The sequence below is a fragment of the Podarcis muralis genome, chromosome 3 (genome assembly GCF_964188315.1).
Source record: "Podarcis muralis chromosome 3, rPodMur119.hap1.1, whole genome shotgun sequence".
Taxonomy (NCBI): Eukaryota; Metazoa; Chordata; class Lepidosauria; order Squamata; family Lacertidae; genus Podarcis; species Podarcis muralis.
This window is the reverse complement of record NC_135657.1, coordinates 339,535-358,484: the sequence shown is the minus strand read 5'-3', so window position 1 is coordinate 358,484 and position 18,950 is coordinate 339,535. Positions and strand designations below refer to the sequence as shown.

Below are 18,950 nucleotides of genomic sequence, written 5' to 3'. Positions count from 1 at the left end.
GCCAACAGGAGGTGGAGCCGGAGCCAATGGCAGGCAGAGCCACCTCCTCCTGCCCCCCCCCCCCCAGCTGAGATCTACAGCCCAGACAGAGGAGGAGGAGGAAGCTGACAGGCAGCGCCACACTCTGGCCTGGTTGCTGGGAAGGCAGAGAGAGGTTGGTGCCTGACAGGAGAGAACCAGCAGCAAATCACAGGAAGCAAGTGGTGAACTCTTTATTAGAAAAAGCAGGGTCCGCCCAGGAGCGTCAGGGCTAAGGAGCGCAGCAACTCTTCTCTGGCAATTCTTGCCCGTGGTGGAGACTGAAGGGACCAGCTCTGCTACTGGTAATGTGCACTGCTACCTGCATTGCAGGGGGCTGGGCTAGATGTCTCCTGGGGCCCTTCCAGCTCTACAGCTCAAGGATTCTGTACCCTTCCCAAACCCCTGGGGGAGCCTTTCCTCCTGGCATAAGCGGCCTCGATGCGTCTGGCACCACCTTCCTTGAGCAGCAGGGCAGGACCAGACACCCACAACTGTGCCAGTCAAGCTGCAACCTCACAAATGCTTGTGCTGCCGTTTCCCTCTGCCCTGGTGGCCTCTGCCCCTTCCAAGGGTAGCATCTCCACACCTGAGGGCAGCCCAAGGAGACCCTGGGCCCTCAGGGGCTGGGCAAGGTTCCCCGTGCCCCTGGCGTTGTTGCTGTGGGAGCTGTGTTGTTGCTGTGGGTTGCTGTGGGAGCCCCAGCCTCTGAGCAGGTAATCCAATGGCACCAGGTGCTGGAAGGTCTCTGTGGCAAAGTAATAGGCCAGGGGGTCCAGGGCGGCGTTTGCGCAGGCCAGGAGCAGGGCACACTGGTAGGCCATGTCCAAGCACTCCCCCTGCAGCTGCGGTGCCTGGTACAGAAGAACCGCCATGTGGTAGGGCAAGAAGCAGCCCAGGAAGATGCCCACGTTGGTCACCACCATGTGACGGATCTTTGTGCCGTTGACCAACTCCATCTGAACGGCCCCGCTGTGGTGCACGGTACGCAGCAGCTGGTAGGAGCAGCTCACCATGATGGCCAGCGGCAGGGCGAAGGCGAGCGCCATGGCGGTGGGGACCCCGCGGGCCGAGATGTAGTGGGGGCGTTCGTCGAAGCAGAGCGTGCGCTGCCCCTGCCTCCTCTGTGTGACGTAGGTGGGGATGGTCCCTGCGATGCTCAAGGCCCACACCCCTGCGCAGATGCACCTGGCCTGCTGGCGCGCGGCTTGGGCCCTCGGACTGAGCGGGAAGCAGACGGCCAGGCAGCGGTCCCAGCTGAGGCAGGTCAGCAGGAAGATGCTGCAGTACATGTTGACCAGGAGCAGTGTGCCCACCCCTTCGCACAGCAGCTGAGGCAGCCGAGGCCGCCAGCCGTAGAAGTGGACCCTCAGCGGCAGCGAGGCCAGAAGCAGCAGGTCGCAGGCCACCAGGTTCTTCATGTAGGTGATGGTGATGGAGCGCCCGGCGCGGCCCAAAACAAAGATGCAGAGCGCTGCAATGTTCAGAGGGAGGCCGACCGCAAAGATAAGGGCGTACATGCCAGCAAAGGCCTGGTCGGTTGGACGGGTGCAGTTGGTGCAGTTTGGGCTCATCGCTGCCAGTCTCGGGTGGGCTGGGGCCCGCTCTGGAGGGCTGCAGGAAGCCTGAGGGCCGCAGCTGCTGACCAGCACCAGCCTTCTAGCACCCGCTCCCTGGAGAAAGGAGACAAGGAGTTGTGTGTTTTGCTAAGTTGCGACCCTCCAACTTTGTACTGGCTGTCTGTTGCTGGTTTATTCAGAATCATAGAATGGTAGAGTTGGAAGGGACCCCAAGGGACAGCTAGTCCACTCCCTGCAATGCAGGAATCTCAGTTCAAGAACCCCTGGCAGATGGAGGAGGAGATGGACAAGCTGGAGGGTGGGCAGAAAAGGGTAGCCAAGATGGCAAAGGGTATGGAAACCAAGTCTGATGAGAGACAGTTAAGGAAGTTGGGAATGTTGAACCTGGAGAAGAGGAGGCCGAGAGGTGACATGATGACAATCTTCAAATATTTGAAGTGCCATCACCTGGAAGATGGATCAAACTTGTTTTCTGCAGGTGGAATCTCCTTAATTGGAAGTTTTTCTACAAAGGTCAGACGGTCACCTGTCAGAGATTCTTTAGTAGTGATTCCTGCATGGCAGGGGGTTGGATTAGAAGCCTTTAAGGGCTCCCAATTCTATGATTCTAAGAGGATGTAGTCACTTCCACCCAAGGTGACTGCTACTTCCAAAAATCAAATAATTTTTTGAGTATCTTACATTCCTGGCAGAGTTTGAGTTCCAACAGATATCAGGGGAGCTGATCTCCCTTTTATTTGTGAATATTTAGTCATCTGCTCTGGGAAGGCCTCATCCAAGTCTTCAGTCCGGCTTGGAGGTCTATAGCAGACTCCCACAGTGATGTCACTGCTGTTTTCCTATCCTATAACATTTACCCAAACACTCTTAACCTGCCTTCCATGCTCCAAGTCCAACTTCTACACTTCATTCATGATTCTCATCCTACCAGTTTTCAATAATGCCTATTAGATCATATTTTCCATCCCATATCAAGAGCTCAAGTTCCTTTTGTTTATTTCACATGCTCTGTGTATTAGTATAGAGACAAGTGAAGCTGGAGAAACAGTAGAGTTGGGACCTCAAGGGTCCTCTAGTCCAACTCCTCCCTCATAGGAATCTCAACTAAAGTACCATGACTCATTCCTGTCCCGTCCCCCCGCCCAGCTTCCTGTGTATCAGTAAAGTAATCATACTCAGTACTTGGTGTCTCCTTGTCCTTGGAAATATTTATATTGATTCTGTGACCTAGAGTAACTGAGAGAGGCAGGAAGCTTGGTAGATAAGGCGCCTTTGGAGACAAGAGAGCTGTGTCATGCTCTCAGAATGATGGCTCCCCTGCTATCATGGAGAATGATGGTCTGGGCATTGCTCGTCTGTTATCTAGCTAGCCTGGTCTGTAGTGTTGGGGGTGTGCATGTTGGCACCAAGGACATGGGGAAATTGAATTGTGAAGTCCTAGGAGGAAAACTTCAGGTTGCCAGGTATGCTGTCGAGAAATCTCCAAGGTAGCTTTCTCTGAAATGCTACCAGATCCATGTGCAGGGTCGGCCAGCCAGGCACAGCTGTGTAGTCTGATTGTGGGGGTGAGACAGTGTTGTCAGGAGCAGGGGGTTCAATTTGTTGGGTGCTGGGGGGCATTTTGGGATGAGCCTGTGCAAATGATGGGTTCCTCTTCAACACAAATGGGAATACTGGCACATTAAACCTGAAAGATGGCAGAGCTGCTTTTAAACAGATGGTGGGCTGCAGGGAGTGGCTGATAGGACTTGTGGAGGGTGGTGTTCACAAGAAGCCTTTCCCCGAGGGAAGGATGAAAGTGAAAAACAAAAGGGACCTGTCCACCTGCTTCCCAGGGCCATCTCCTTCTACGAACACATTTAAAGAATTTGTTGCTGTTGGTCTTTATGGTTTTACCAATGTGAGCCTCAAAATTCTTTTTTTTAATTATTATTATTTTTCGGATCCCTTATTGGCCGCTTGCGTCTCCCCCCCCCCCCCCAAGTTTTGTGTCGCTTTTGGTTCCCTTGATGTGGGTGGCGTTCTGGTTTTCTTAAGAATGTCTTCTTGCCTCTCACGGCTTATCTGATTCCGCTTGCTAACCACAAAGGCATCCTCTGGGCGCTTGTGCTATCTTGCCTGACCTGCTGAGCTTTTTCAACTCCCAAGCCTCTCTTCCTCCTCCTCCTCCTCTTTTATTTCCAAGAACTTTGAGGAGCTTGACCTTCTGGACTTTGCCCCTCAGCTGCTTTTTTGCCCGTCAGGGTGCCTCTCTCGAAGCCTAACATGACTGTGCTGGGCTCTCTTGCCAAGTCTCCATTGAGCTCTATATTGCTTTGGTGCACAGGGGTCCCTACAGCAGCAGCAGCAGCAGCAGCAGCAGCAGCAACAACAACAACAACAACAGTTCATTATTTATACCCCGCCTATCTGGCTGGGCTTCTCCAGCCACTCTGGGCGGCTCCCAACAAAATATTAAAAACACAATAAAACATTTAACATTAAAAACTTCCCTCAACAGGGCTGCCTTCAGATGTCTTCTATAAGTCAGATAGTTGTTGATTTCCTTGACATCTGATGGGAGGCTGTTCCACAGGGCGGGTGCCACTACCAAGAAGGCCCTCTGCCTGGTTCCCTGTAACTTCACTTCAGACACACAGGACATTCACTGCCTTCACTGGTTCTGATTTAAAAGAGAGGTAGAGCTGGGTTTCATCCACATACTGATGAACACCCAGCCAAACTGGATCAACAACACTTAACATTTCACACCAGATCCTGGGTGCCACCGCCTCTGCTTGGCTCCAGCTGTTCTAGGGCACAGTCCCTGAGGGTACCTAGAAATTGTACCTCTTTTTCGGGCTGGAACACTCCTGTTTTCAGCCTCTCTCTTAGGATGTAATGACTTTAAACAACTTGGGACCAGTTTACCTACAAGATGGCCTTACCATTCAGTTGGTGGAAATGGCCCTTTTTCATGTGCCACATCATACCTGCGCTGTGTCAGTAAGAACCTGATGGTTTAGTGTAGCAGCACCGACACTTTGGAACTCTTCAAGGCTACCCAGATGTTTAGAAAGTCTGCAGGACTTTGTTTTAGTCTATTTTATTGTGCTTTTTAACTTTATATATCATGTTTGTAGGTTTCTTTTTAGTGATTTTTAATCATTTTATCTTTTTTGTAAACCGCTATGAGTTTTTTCCCTACAATCGAGTGGCGTGCATATTTTATTAAAATAAGTCAGTGATGTCTTTCTAACAATTTCTAAATTCTGCATTGTTTTTAGTAAAACGATGAGCTGGCCCTACATGTACACAAAGAGGGTCAGCCATGAGAACCACTGGCCTTTGTCCGGAGGAGAAGGACAGGGCAGCCTCAGGAAGCAGCCATTGTCCAGCTTCTCTTCTGCCTGGGGGAGCTGTGCTTGTGTGGCTGCCCCACCCCCCATCCTCTCAGATCCTGCCTTGGGCCAGCCGGCCAGCGCCTGCCTCTTCTCCCGTGGGGAGGGAGGGCGAGGGAGCTGAGAGGCAGTCAGGCTCCTGCCTCTGCCTGCTGAGCCTGGACAGCAGGTGGCCAGGAGGCGCCTCCCTCCTCTTCAAGGCTTCACACCAGCAGCCTCCCTGCTAGACAGGAGAAGGGGCTCTTCCTCCCCCTACCCCATTTCCCACAAAACTTACTTGACATCTCAGAGGAGCCAGTTGCAGAGGGGAGAAGCGGCTTCACGGGAGCAAGAGCCACCACCTGCTTGCCCATCTTCAGCAGATCTCCTCTGGCTTCCTGCTTCTCAAAATGTCAAGGTTGAAGCACATGCACACCCCCCGCCACCCGCTGGGCAGAAACCACATCCCTGGGAAGTCGGTTGCCTCAGAGGAGCACTTTCAGATCATTTTCCGTTAGCTGTGCCTGGGTGCCGGGGGTGAGCAGGGAGGGAGCAGAGACTGCAAAGAACTCAGGAACTCATGGAACCGCAAAGGAAGCGGTCCTGTGGCAGCCGTAAGACCAGCTCTCGGGACAAGTCAGAGCCCCACATGCAAGCAGTGGGGGCTACAGGAGGCTTGTCGTTCAAAACGCATATGGCTGACACAATTTGGGCAGGAACCAGGGACAGGATATTATCTTTAAATGCTATGGGATTGTTTCAATATTAAATTCAACAGTTGCTGTGAAAGAGGAAAGGGTGTCCACACAGAATCCCAAAGCCAGCAACTGGGAATATGAATTTCAGTTTAGGGTTTCTCCTCTGTGGGAGGACAGCCGACTCTCTTGGCAGCTGAAATGATGCTCCCAGACTGGAATGGTTACATCTGCTTGCCAGAAACTGGCCAGGGAGTGACTTGTGGCCACATCTATGCCTTCCTTCTGCCCAAATAGTCAAGTGGGCTCTCTTTGCAGACAGACTATCAGGTAAACACCCTAGAAATTTGAATAAATAGTGGCATGAAGATGTCCCCTTTTATTTCTTTGAAGCATATCTGCTCAGCCCCACCCCATAAACAGCATGCACCACCCTGGGTTGTCTGTCCAGACGTGATGAAACTTTGGGAGGCAGCCAAGATACATGTCCAGGGTTGTAAGGAGTTAACATGCTGCCTGCAGTCACACTTGGTCACACCCTGAACTAATCTTCAGGGTGGGGAATATCAATAGCTGAAGCACAGGCAAGAATGTCAGAGAATCATAGAATGGTAGAGTTGGAAGGGACCCCAAGGGTCATCTAGTCCAATCCTCTACAATGCAGGAAGCTCAATTAAAGCATCCATGACAGATGGCCACCCAGGCTCTGCTTAAAAACCTCCCAGGAAGCAGAGACCGTTTCACTGCCAAAGGGCTCTTATTGTCTTCCTCCTGGTGTTTCTTGTAACTTGAAGCCATGGGTTCGAGTCCTGCCCTTCAAAGCAGGAGAAAACAAGCTTGCTCCATCTTTCATGTGACAGCCCTTGAGATACTGGAAGATGGCTCTCCACGAGGCGCAGGTGTCTAAACCACTGAGCCTCTGGGGCTTGCCAATTGTAAGGTTGGCAGTTAGAATCTGCACAATGGGGTGAACTCCCCTTGCTCTGTCCCAGCTCCTGCCAACCTAGCAGTATGAAAGCATACCAGCATGAGTAGATAAATAGGTACTGCTGTGGCGGGAAGGTAAACGGCATTTCTGTGTGCTCTGGTTTCCATCACGGTGTCCCATTGCGCCAGAAGCGGTTTGGTCCTGCTGGCCACATGACCCGGAAAGCTGTCTATGGACAAAGGCCGGCTCCCTCGGCCTGAAAGCAGACATGAGTGCCGCACCCCATAGTCGAATTTGACTGGATTTAACTGTCCAGGGATTTAACTGTCCAGTCTCCTCTTTCCCAGGCCAAACATACCCAGCTCCTTCAACAGAGACAAGTTTCCCTTCCTGGTTCACAATACTAGAGTGCATAGTAATTGAGTGAAGCTGAATGCTGGAAGATTCAGGGTGGACAAAGAGAGGCATTTCTTCACACAGGCACCAACTTCTGTGGCTTTACATAGGACGAGGCGACCAGGAGCTACCAGCCACGATGGCTCCGCATTATCTCCGGTCTCAGAGGTTGCTGCAGATTGCAAGTGTGGAGAGTTGCTGTTGCACTCAGGTCCTGCTTGTGCCGTATTCAGAGGAATCCCACCTGCAGCTGTGGAAGCAGAAGGCAGCCATTGTGGCTGGTAGCCATGGATCAGCCAAAAAGTGCCACGAAACAGCACAGAAGTCTATACAAAGAAGGATTTCAGCTTCTCAGGGAACAGTCAGAAGGGTCTTGACAGAGGGGGAATGTGAGGTGGCTCCCTGCTCACTTGTGCTCCCTGTGAATTTGGTGTCTTTTTCCTCCTGGGGGGCAGTTTGGTTTTTTGGTCTCAGGCTTGGGGCTGGATGCCTTGCAAAAACCTCGCTTCCAGAAGCTTCCACCAAGCTTGTCTGTTGCATACCTGCAACCGTTCTGCAGGACAGTGACAGACCTATAATTATGGGACCCTGAAACTTGAACTGTAATGGGGGGGGGGCCTTGACAATCAGCAATGAGTTCTGGGTGACCCCTGTGACCACCTTCAAGAGGGTCATTCATAACAGATCACAACAGTTTTGTTTTTTTAAAAAAAATCTGATATGGATTAAAACGGCTGTCCTGGATTTTCTCACCTGTCCAAGTCACTGAGGTGAATAAAAATGTCTGATGCCTTATAATTATTGAGCCCCACATTGGGTGAAAGATTCCTTCCTTGGAGGGGTTGAACTAGATGACCCTCAGGTTCCTTCCAATTCTATGAATTAATGATTCTATATGTCTATGCAGGGGGGTGAAAAGGAGAGAAATGTTCTATACCGTACATGCATGAAGCATCATTGAACGATGAAATAAAACCTAGAAAAGACCACAGTTAATATAATATTCCATCATAGACACCTATGAGAATACATACTACATGAAGCACGTTTTATAAAATACTCTTTATTCCAGTCTTGCAGGGGGTTGGACTAGATGACCCTCGTGGCCCCTTCCAATTCTAAGATTCTATGATTCTTTTTTTCTGGTTTTTCAAGCAACATATTCACATCCTGAGAGTTTCCAAGCTGTTTCTGGAGACAAGATGGAGTGCTCTACAGCAGAATGGCAGCACCTGACTCTTCAACTTTGGGATTGTCGAAAGAAAGACCACCCAGAATTAATCAGTTTGAGTCATGGGACTCAAAGGGGGTTGACTGGACCCCGTTTTTTAAAGCAACGTGAGCCAAAGTCGCTTCTGGGGCTCCTCTGGGATTCAGCTTCAGTTTCATATTTTTCAAGGAAGGTCCGCCTCCGTCTACACCCTGCAAGGGGGACCTTTGTGCCCTCCACCCACTGTGGGGGCCCATGAGATGCCTGTGGGGAGCACAAAGGGAGCCCTGCCACCCCCACCTGGGCCATGGCTTGGTCTGGCTGCGCCCTTCAGCCCCCAGGTCCTGTCTCCTTCTCTCTCCCCCCCCCCATCTCCCTCCCCAGGGGCTGCAGGCCGCTAAGGAGCAGGGGTGTCCCGGGCCCCTCATGGCATGCCTCCCCTGGCCAGGCTGCTACTCCTCCAGGGTGCAATTCAGAGCCCGGAAGCCAGGCAGCGTCACCCGCCCCAGCCGGGCCAAGTCAGCCGGTGAGCCTTGGTTCATGCGGCGAACCAGGTCCTTCTCGAAGAGCAGCGGGTGGTAGGCACCCAGCGTGCAGGCCTCATCCACAAAGTCCTGGTAGTAGTGGCACCGTGAAGACTGGCGCTGTGAGGGCAGGAACTCGTAGACATGGACCAGGTCACAGAGCGACAGCATCAGCACTGTCCCTGGAAGAGGGAGAGATGGAGGTGGGGCCGCTGCAAAGAAGGACCTGCAGGGCGGCGGGGGGGGGGGGCAGGAGGAAACTTCTTTCACCAGGGCTGGAAAGTTGGCACTTGATGAGTCCCCCTGAGAATGTGGAAAGTGTCTCGCACCTCATGCCCTGGAGTAACATCAGCCGCCCGCACCCTCAACCAGTGAGAGGAAGGAAAGCAGGGCTGAGAGGAGCTCTCAGTAAAAAGGGAGGCAGAGGAAGGGTGCCTCTTGGCCACTCAGAAGGGAGCACCCTTGGGAGACACAAGGGAGGGGAGTGCCTTCCTTACCAAGCAGCCCTGAGGAGGGGGGGTTCCGCTGTACTGCCTCCGGTGCCCCTTCCTGCACCAGCCCCCAGAGCTGCCACTGCACTCGCGGGTGCAGCAGGTGGAAGAGCTGCTGGGGCCTCTGGGAGCGCATCGCACGGAAGGGTCTGAAGATGGGGTAGTCGGGGGCCTCGAACCACTGCCGGGAGAGGGAGAAAGGGGAGTGTGGAGCAGAGCAGAGCTTCACCCCACCCCACCCCACCCCACCATCTCTGGTGCAAAGGTTGATTTCCTCCTAGCTGTGGAATTCATTCTTTAAGCCAGAGGGAAATTGCAGGGAGTTCCCCTGACAGCCGCCAGAAGGCGCCAGAGTAGCTGGGTGAGGATTGCAGGGCCTGCTCCCTTCCAGGGCCTCTTCCAACTGGCCCAGGGGGTGTGGCCCTGGCCCTCTCTCCCAGCTATAAAGGGACTCCTGCTGCAGGGAAGCCTCGGACCATCGGCTGGGTGAGGACTGCAGGGCCTGCTCCCTTCCAGGGCCTGCTCCAACTGGCCCAGGGGGCGGCGCCCAGGCCCTTATTTGGAACAAACTTTTGGGGAAGCTGGGAAGTGTTCTGCAATTGCTTCCCTGTTCCAAGTGGTTAATGTGTTTTAAAATGTCCTCAAGCAGTCGGTGGCAATTTAAATTTGTATTTCTTTTTTTTCTTTTTTTCTTTGTTGGGGGTGGGTGGGTGGGATGGATATTTGGTTGGGGATTAATTTTAGTATAATTGTTCTGTTTTTGTTTTTTGTTGTTTTATTGGTTCTGTATAGTTTGTGTTTTGTTTTTAAGGGGCGGGATCAGGGCTGCCTGGGAGTGGGGCCCCAGCCAACACGATGGCTGGGACAAGTTCCACAGGGGGGGAAGCACTGGGACATCCGATCTCGTGATCATGGGCAGGAGGCGGAGTTACGCTAAGACCAGACCATGTCATTACCGAGGAGGCAGGTTTAGTCGTTGTTTGAAGACTATCCCTGCCTCCGGGTCTGGCCTTGACCGGATGGATACTGGAATCAACAGGGGAAACCCACATGACCTGAAGGTGTTGCTGTGTAATGCCAGGTCAATGATGAATAAAACCACTGCCATCCACGACCTGATTGTGGATGGAGGATTTGACCTGGCATGTGTGACAGAGACCTGGTTGGAGGAAGCAGATGGGCCTGTCCTTGCTGCCGCTTGCCCACCAGGTTTCTCTTTTGCACAGCAACCCAGGTCATGTGGGCGGGGAGGGGGGGTTGCAGTGATTTTTAGGAAGTCATTAGTTTGCATCAGGCGTCCTACTGGGAAGACCCAGTTTTCTGAGTGCATGTTCTGGAAGTTGGGCAATAGGGGCAGTACAGGATTCCTTTGGTGTACTGACCTCCCCGCTGCACCAAGGATTCCCTGCCCGAGCTGCTTCAGGTCGTGGCAGATGTCCTCCTGGACACACCTAGTTTGGTTGTCCTAGGGGATTTTAACATCCATGCCGACACGACCTTACAAGGGGCCGCTCGGGACTTCGTGGAAAGCATGGCCTCCATGGGGCTGTCCCTGAATAAGTTTGGCCCAACCCATAGCCGCGGACATGCCTTAGACTTGGTGTTTACCTCTACGGATGTTGGTGATCTGACATTAACTAAAAGCGAAACAAAAGAAGTGCCATGGTCAGATCACTTCCTGGTGCAACTGGACTTCTCTGCAACCCTTCCCCTCTGCAGGGAGGTGGGACCAATTCGGATGGTCCGCCCCTGCCACTTAATGGATCCAAATGGTTTCCAGAGAGTGGTAGGGGATGCTTTATCCCATGTTGATGGCCTTTCAGCCGATTCCCTGGTGGCCTGCTGGAATGTGGAGTTAACCAGGGCTATCGACTGTCTGGCTCCGAAGTGCCCTGTCCAATGCATGGAGCCCGGACAGCCCCGTGGTTTTCTTCAGAGCTGAGGATGATGAAACAATCGCTGAGACGGCTAGAGCGTCGGTGGCAGAAAACTCACTCCGAATCTGACCGGACACAGGTTAGAGCTCAACGTCGAGCCTACCAAGTGGCGATAGCGACGGCGAAGAATTTCTTCACCGCCTCTATTGCATCTGCAGAAAACAGCAGCAGGAGACTTTTTCAGGTGGTTCACAATTTAGCGGAACCACCTGCAACATCGGGGCCCAGTACGGGCCACATGTTCTCCTGCAATGATTTTGCAAAGTTTTTTGCAGATAAAATCGCTCAGATTCGGGAAGAAGTAGACTCCACCGTGGGAGCAGGGCCGGGGCGGGAGAGTGCTAGAGTTCTGTCTAGTCAAGTTGAGTGGGATCAATTCCAATCTGTTACCTCCGAGGATGTGGACAGGCTGCTTGGACGAGTGAAACCAACCACCTGTCTCCTGGATCCTTGCCCATCCTGGCTTATAAAAGCTAGCCGGGAAGGACTGGGCGATGGGCTTCGTGGGGTGGTGAATGCTTCCCTCTGTGAGGGAACATTCCCAGATCCGCTGAAAGAGGCGGTCATTAAACCGCTTCTTAAAAAACCATCTTTAGACCCGGCCAGTATGGCCAACTATCGCCCAGTCTCAAATCTTCCATTCTTGGGCAAGGTGATTGAGCGTGTGGTTGCTGAACAACTCCAGGCACACCTGGAGGATGCGGACCATTTGGATCCCTTCCAATGGGGGTTCAGGCCTCATCATGGGACTGAAACTGCCTTGGTTGCGCTGGTCGATGATCTCTGGCGGGCTAGGGACAAAGGTGAGAGCTGTTTCCTAGTTCTGCTGGATCTCTCAGCGGCCTTTGATACAATCGACCATAACATCCTTCTGGACCGTCTAGAGGGGTTGGGAGCTGGGGGCACTGTTATACAGTGGTTTTGCTCCTTCCTCCTGGGCCTTGTTCAGAAAGTGGTGGTGGGGGGTGAGTGTTCAGACCCTTGGGCTCTCACTTGTGGGGTGCCTCAGGGTTCCGTCCTCTCCCCCATGCTTTTTAACATCTATATGAAGCCGCTGGGAGAGATCATCAAGGGGTTTGGACTGGGTGTCCATCAGTATGCAGATGATACCCAGCTCTACCTCTCTTTCAAATCAGAACCAGTGAAGGCGGTGAAGGTCCTGTGTGAGTGCCTGGAGGCGGTTGGAGGATGGATGGCGGCTAATGGATTGAAGTTGAATCCTGACAAGACAGAAGTACTGTTTTTGGGGGACAGGGGGCGGGCTGGTGTGGAGGACTCCCTGGTCCTGAATAGGGTAACTGTGCCCCTGAAGGACCAGGTGCGTAGCCTGGGAGTCATTTTGGACTCACAGCTGTCCATGGAGGTGCAGGTCAATTCTGTATCCAGGGCAGCTGTCTACCAACTCCACCTGGTACTCAGGCTGAGACCCTACCTGCCCGCGGACTGTCTCGCCAGAGTGGTGCATGCTCTAGTTATCTCCCGCTTGGACTACTGCAATGCGCTCTATGTGGGGCTACCTTTGAAGGTGACTCAGAAACTACAGCTAATCCAGAATGCGGCAGCTAGACTAGTGACTGGGGGCGGCCACCGAGACCACATAACACCAGTCTTGAAAGACCTACATTGGCTCCCAGTATGTTTCCGAGCACAATTCAAAGTGTTGGTGCTGACCTTTAAAGCCCTAAACGGCCTCGGTCCAGTATACCTGAAGGAGCGTCTCCACCCCCATCGTTCTGCCTGGACGCTGAGGTCCAGCGCCGAGGGCCTTCTGGCGGTTCCCTCAGTGCGAGAAGCAAAGCTACAGGGAACCAGGCAGAGGGCCTTCACGGTAGTGGCGCCCGCCCTGTGGAACGCCCTCCCATCAGATGTCAAAGCGATAAACAACTACCTGACATTCAGAAGACATCTGAAGGCAGCCCTGTTCAGGGAAGTTTTTAATGTATGATATTTTAGTGTTTTTTGGTTTCTATGGAAGCCGCCCAGAGTGGCTGGGGAAACCCAGCCAGATGGGCAGGGTACAAATAATAAATTATTATTATTATTATCAAGTCCTGGGAATGTAATTGACAGAGGATGCCCCTGCCCTCCCCTGGCACCCACGGATCTTGTCCTGCCCCAAGCACAAGGCAGAGAGAGGGTCTCACCTCCTGCAGGTCCCCTGGGAAAGGGGCTGGGTCCCATGCAACCAAGGCTCCCTGCGCATAGAGTTGGTCATCCAGAAAGTGCTGCTCAGGAGAAGCCATCAGCTGTGGGGTAGAGGGGGGCGGATCGGGTCAGAACGGGCCTGACTCCAGGATCCCAGAAAGTTGTTCAGATGCAAGAAGAGGCGGAGAGGGGAGGGCAGGGAGAGGCCCCCAGGGTTGCTGGCCCTTACGTGCAGCTTTGTTAGACATGTGGGTTTCTTGCCCAGAGCCCATAAACACCTGAAGCCTAGCGGGGAAGGGCAGGCTGGCAGGCAGAGGGCAGCCCCACCTTTCTCTGCACTTTCAGAGAGGCCATCCTTCCCTCTTGTTGCTCCCCTGAGAGAAATTATCCCTTTTTTCTCTGAGCTGCTTGGCACCTACTGCTGCTCATATTGCACCCGAGTGTGTGTGCGCACCCACCCACCTTCCACCTGCAGAGGAGCAGCATGGGGGTGACTTCTGTGGGCAAGGCCCCTTGATGCCACGTCCAAAGCCCCAGCAGTCCACAGGTGCCGCTCAGCCAGAGCACAAACTCACACTGGAGCTGGCGAAGGCAGTAACTTCAGCGCCATCACTCTTGGGTAACATTGAGACAACAGCTCTTGATCCTACTGTGTTACCAGTGCCAGCAGCATCCTGTGCTGTCAACAACTGTTCCTTGCGAACGGTTCCCTGACCCAGGGCAGGTGTTCACTGCCGAGATGAGCGCATTATTCACCAATCTGCTGGTAAGCGGCTGAAGGTGTGTCTTTTTATGGAAGCTCTGATGATCACTGGCTGTGATTTTTGCATCTCACGGCCATTCAACTCTCACCTGAAGACACGGGCCTGAGTTCACAAAAGTTCATCTCATAATTAATAACATTTGCTAGTTTTGAAGGTGCCTCAAGCCTCTTTATGGCAGTGGGCTTCAGCACACCCTAGAGCTGGAGGGCAGGGATTGTGGCTACAGAGCAGCCCAAAGCTCATAACCCCACACACTGCAGCCCCACGAGGCTGCCCCCAATTGGCTCTTCCCTTTATTTGGCCCAAACCCATATCCACACCCTGCTGTCCTCTCCCAGCCCCCCCCTTCATTGCCCACCTGGGAATTCACGAGGCGGATGGTAGTTTTGGTGCCCACGTCCTGCTCATAGCCAGTGGTTGGGGCTCCGTTGAAACGAAGAACAGCATCATGGGCGTCTAAGAGGAGGAGGAAGAGGAGGAGGAATATGAGGGCCAGGGGAAGGGAGAGCAGGCAGACCCCTACCCAACCAGGACCCTTCTTAGACCTGCAGCTCCCTTCCTGGGGAGAGGGGCAGCCAGCCATGCTGGGGGGGGGGGGCTGCTCAAGACCTGTCCCTGGGCAGCTGCATCATCAGGGAACAAGATGGCCCATGAAGACCAGATAATTACCCATTATTTCAGTATTGTTATTATTTTATCACTGTGTAACTGTAAAGTATTGTTAGGAGTTTCCTCCTGAGACTTTGCCAACAGAAATGCTCTGCTAACATTTCTAGGATGTGAAATGAGCTCCTCCTGTGAGAACTCAGATGGAATTTTACACAAAAGGTGCAACCAGGACTCCCCTGCAGGGCCCAAGGGGAGCTGAGAACCTCCTGCTGCCGCTGCCACTCTGCTGCTAAACTACTTGAAATGGAGAGGAGAGAGCCAGGTACACGAGGTGGGATATGAAGGCAACAACTCCTATCAATGGCTAGTAGCCACAAGGGCTCTGCTTTGCCTCCACAGTCTGAGGCAGCCATGCTTTGAATCCCAGCAGGACTCAGGAGGAGAGAGATTCAGGGATCCTGTTCTCAGATCCTGTTTGTGAGCTTCCCATAACAGGCACCTGGTTGGCCACTGTGAACAGGATGCAGGCCTAGATGGGCCACTGAAGAAGAAGAAGAAGAGTTTGGATTTGATATCCCGCCTTTCACTCCCCTTCAGGAGTCTCAAAGCGGCTAACAATCTCCTTTCCCTTCCTCCCCCACAACAAACACTCTGTGAGGTGAGTGAGGCTGAGAGACTTCAAAGAAATGTGACTGGCCCAAGGTCACCCAGCAGCTGCATGTGGAGGAGCAGAGACGCGAACCCGGTTACCCAGATTACATGACTACCGCTCTTAACCACTACACCACACTGGCTCTCACTGACCTGATCCTGTTACAGATGGGTAGCCGTGTTGGTCTGCCATAGTCAAAACAAAAAAAATTCCTTCCAGTAGCACCTTAAAGACCAACTAAGTTAGTTCTTGGTATGAGCTTTCGTGTGCATGCACACTTCTTCAGAATGTGCAGGATCAGGTCAAAACAAAAAAAATTCCTTCCAGTAGCACCTTAAAGACCAACTAAGTTAGTTCTTGGTATGAGCTTTCGTGTGCATGCACACTTCTTCAGATCAAGAAGATATCAGTCTGTACTGATACACTTCTTCACACTTCTTCATCTGAAGAAGTGTGCATGCACACGAAAGCTCATACCAAGAACTAACTTAGTTGGTCTTTAAGGTGCTACTGGAAGGAATTTTTTTTGTTTTGACTATGGCAGACCAACACGGCTACCCATCTGTAACTGGAACTATGGAAGGCACCACATTGAGCCGCATGAAATGGAAGTCCATCAACCTCACCAAGAAACTTGCACAGGTACAGACTGATATCTTCTTGATCTGAAGAAGTGTGCATGCACACGAAAGCTCATACCAAGAACTAACTTAGTTGGTCTTTAAGGTGCTACTGGAAGGAATTTTTTTTGTTTTGACCTGATCCTGCACACTCTTCTTTTGCTCTGAAACCCAACTATAGCTGGGTGACTCCCATAAACAGGAGAGGCAGGTTGCTTCATGCTCCCGAGTGCCAGGACGCATGGCACCCTCTCCTGAAGGGCAAGGCATCCCCTCACCCCCTGGAGGCTGTGCCAGAGCCACCCGCTGGGATGCTCCCCCCCCCAACCAGCACTCACCAATCTCCTTGCCTAGTCCGGAGCCCAACATGGAGCCAGCAGAGCTGACGACGGCACACTTCCCCAGGGGGCCCAGCTCCTGCCTCAGGCTCCTGCGGGGCAGCAGCCCCCTCCACTCTGGGTCTGCAAAGGGCCCCTCATCCCCCAGGAGCGTGGTCACTGCCACGCGGCTCTGGAGCTGGCACAAGAGCTCTGTCCCAGCGGCATGGGGGTTCCCTCGGCGTTGCACAGCCCCCGGGGGCACCCGGTACTTATTCATGGCTTGGTAGTTCTGGAAGACTTGCTGAAGGCGGGGGCCCAGCACCCCTGAAGAGAGCTGCTTCTGCCAGGCAGCCCAGGGCAGGGGCTGCAACTGGACAGTCGTCCTGGAGCCCTGCCAGGACCTGCCCAGCCCCTCTGCAAGGCGATGCCAGAATCTCCACAGGCCAGAGAGGAAGGAGTGCCACAACGGAGCCTGCTGGGCAGAGGCAAGGCTGGCAGGCCCAGCACCCAGGAGCCGCTGAAGAGTCCGGTTGCTTCTGGAGTGCGGCTGGAGGCTCCGGGAGAAAGCAGCAGCTGCAGAGGTTGGGGGTCCTCCTGCCCCATGGTGAGCCAAGCGCAGCACGAGCCCAGACTGCAGGCAGAGCAAGGAGAGTGTGGCCAGGCACAGCAGAGCAAAGCTCAGCCAGGCACAGCCCCATCCCCACCGCCAGGGGGGGCGCAGGCAGCACCAGGGGTCCATGGGCCTGTGGAGAGATGGGCACAGCAAGGTGAGACACCTGGGGGTTCAGTCCTTTGGCCACAGGGTCAGCTACGTGGCTGGAGTAGCCAAGTGCTTGTCAGGTCCGAAGGGCAGCCTGGCTGGAGCAGCTCAAGGCAGACTGGCACCCCCCCTCACCCCACCCCAGCAAACAGTTTCCTGCCTCTAGAATGCAGGTCCCATGTAACTGCCCTCTTCATCCTCCAGGCATGTCAAACTGTTTTTAAAGTTACCAGAATTGTCATTACCACCATTCTCTTGTGGCAATGAGTTCCACAAGTACACACTGTGCAAAGGAACATTTGATTTTATTTGGCCTGAATGTCTGGCTAATACATTTCCCTGGGTGACCAAGAGATCCTCTCTTTCTCTCTCGACACCCTCCATCATTTCATGAATGATGGCCCTTGTGGTCTCTTCCAACTCTATGAACTTCTCCCTGCATTTTAAATCCCATTTCCCCCCCAACCCAAAGAGCCCTAAACGGTGTAAGCTGTCCTCGCAGGGGAGGTCCTGGATCGTTTTCCAGCTCCTTTCTGAGGAGCATCGACCAGACCTTCCTCGCTTGCTTCTGCTCCAGAGACTTGGGGGGGGGGGGGTGCCCTCATCTCCGAAGATGCCCTTTTCCGGGGGCGAGGTCTGACCTTTCTATTTCCCATCTATAAAATGGACAACGCCTCGAGCCCGCTAAGGCCTCCGACTCGGCGCGGCTTCTGCAAAGGGAGATTCTGCAGCAGCCGCTTCGGGGGGGAAGGGCAAGAAAGTGGGGCAGCCCCACGCCCGCGGCCCCGCTGCCACCTTGGCGTCCCGGCAACCCCTTCCTCTGCCCAAGGCTCTGGAGGCAAGCGAACAGGCGGGAGCCCGAGGGCCAGAGCGGAGCCGGAGGAAAAAGCCCCCGAAGGCGCCCGACCCGGGCAGGGTCGCCCTGTCCTCTGCGCGCCGCTGCGCACCTGGCGCCGCCGGTCTCCAGCTTAGGGACCTCCCGGCTAGAGACGCGCGGCAGGAACAACAACCAGGCTGCGCCGCCCGCGAGGCTGGGCGGTGGGCGGCTCCCCCCCCCCCTTGCAACCCCCCACCCGGGGCGCGGGCCAGAGGGCTGGGCTTACCCAAGCGGAGGGGGACCCCGCCGCTCACCTTCTCCGCCGCCGCATCGCCGGCTCCGGGCACCAGCTGCAGCGGGGGGCGGGGCAATGCATCCCCAGCGGAGGCCACGCGCTTGGGCCCCCCGAGGCCGCCCCGCCGCCGCTTCCTTTCCAAGCCGGGTTGCTGCGCTGGGCAGGGGCGGCGGTCTTTGCCCCCACTGTCAGGTTTCCAAAGGGGAAAGAGCATCTCTTAGAAGCCCCATTCCCGGCATCTTCGCCCTCCTGCCTCAGCGCCGCCTGGCTTGCTCGTGTCCACGGAAGGGAAGATGGCAGGATCCCCGGGGACGGGCTCTACCGGGAGCTGCTTTCCAGCACCAGGCCTGGCGGCCGACCAACTCTGCATTGCAAAGATGAGGGCTGCCCACACCAAGCCCGCCATGTGGGAATCCCTTGCAGACAGGTCGTGCATCCCTAGCAGGCGACCAGAGGAGGAATGACCCGCCGGGAGGAGCGCAGAGGAAAGAACCGCTGGCCGGGAAACGGCGGGTGCGCCGGTTTTGCATCGGCTGGTCGGCTCCCTCCTGCGCGAGCGGGCACCCTGCGCCCTTTGATCCGTGCATTTCCAGGGTGCCCTTATGTATGGGCACCCTATTCTTATCACAGCGTCCAATCCCCACTGTGTCATTACAGCTTACGCGTTGTCTGGATCAGGCCCAACTATTCCAGTCTCCTCACTAGGCGCTCCGGAAAGGGAAGAAGCCCCCCAGCAGGACCTGAGAGCAGCAGCATGTTGTACTCGGAAGCATTTTTGCCTCGGACCCCGAGGGCAGAGCATAGCCATCCGGCTGGCAGCCATTGAACCG

General features: G+C 54.2%; 2 protein-coding genes across 2 annotated transcripts; both read right to left on the bottom strand.

The window, feature by feature from the left end:
* Positions 1 to 187: 187 nt before the first annotated feature.
* Positions 188 to 7,613, bottom strand: LOC114595052 (lysophosphatidic acid receptor 6-like). The gene is made up of 2 exons (XM_028725410.2): positions 5,256 to 7,613; positions 188 to 1,691 (listed from the first exon to the last, which is right to left on the bottom strand). Exon 2 carries the CDS (start codon positions 1,590 to 1,592, stop codon positions 522 to 524), a length of 1,071 nt encoding a protein of 356 aa, XP_028581243.2. The 5' UTR covers positions 1,593 to 1,691; positions 5,256 to 7,613; the 3' UTR covers positions 188 to 521.
* A 406-nt stretch (positions 7,614 to 8,019) lies between these two features.
* On the bottom strand, positions 8,020 to 18,631 carry LOC114595050 (beta-galactoside alpha-2,6-sialyltransferase 1-like). The gene is made up of 6 exons (XM_028725404.2): positions 18,140 to 18,631; positions 16,267 to 16,991; positions 14,406 to 14,503; positions 13,283 to 13,384; positions 9,208 to 9,382; positions 8,020 to 8,892 (listed from the first exon to the last, which is right to left on the bottom strand). The coding sequence occupies exons 1-6, from the start codon at positions 18,199 to 18,201 to the stop codon at positions 8,639 to 8,641; spliced, it is 1,416 nt and encodes a 471-aa protein (XP_028581237.2). The 5' UTR covers positions 18,202 to 18,631; the 3' UTR covers positions 8,020 to 8,638.
* Between the last annotated feature and the right edge of the window lie 319 nt (positions 18,632 to 18,950).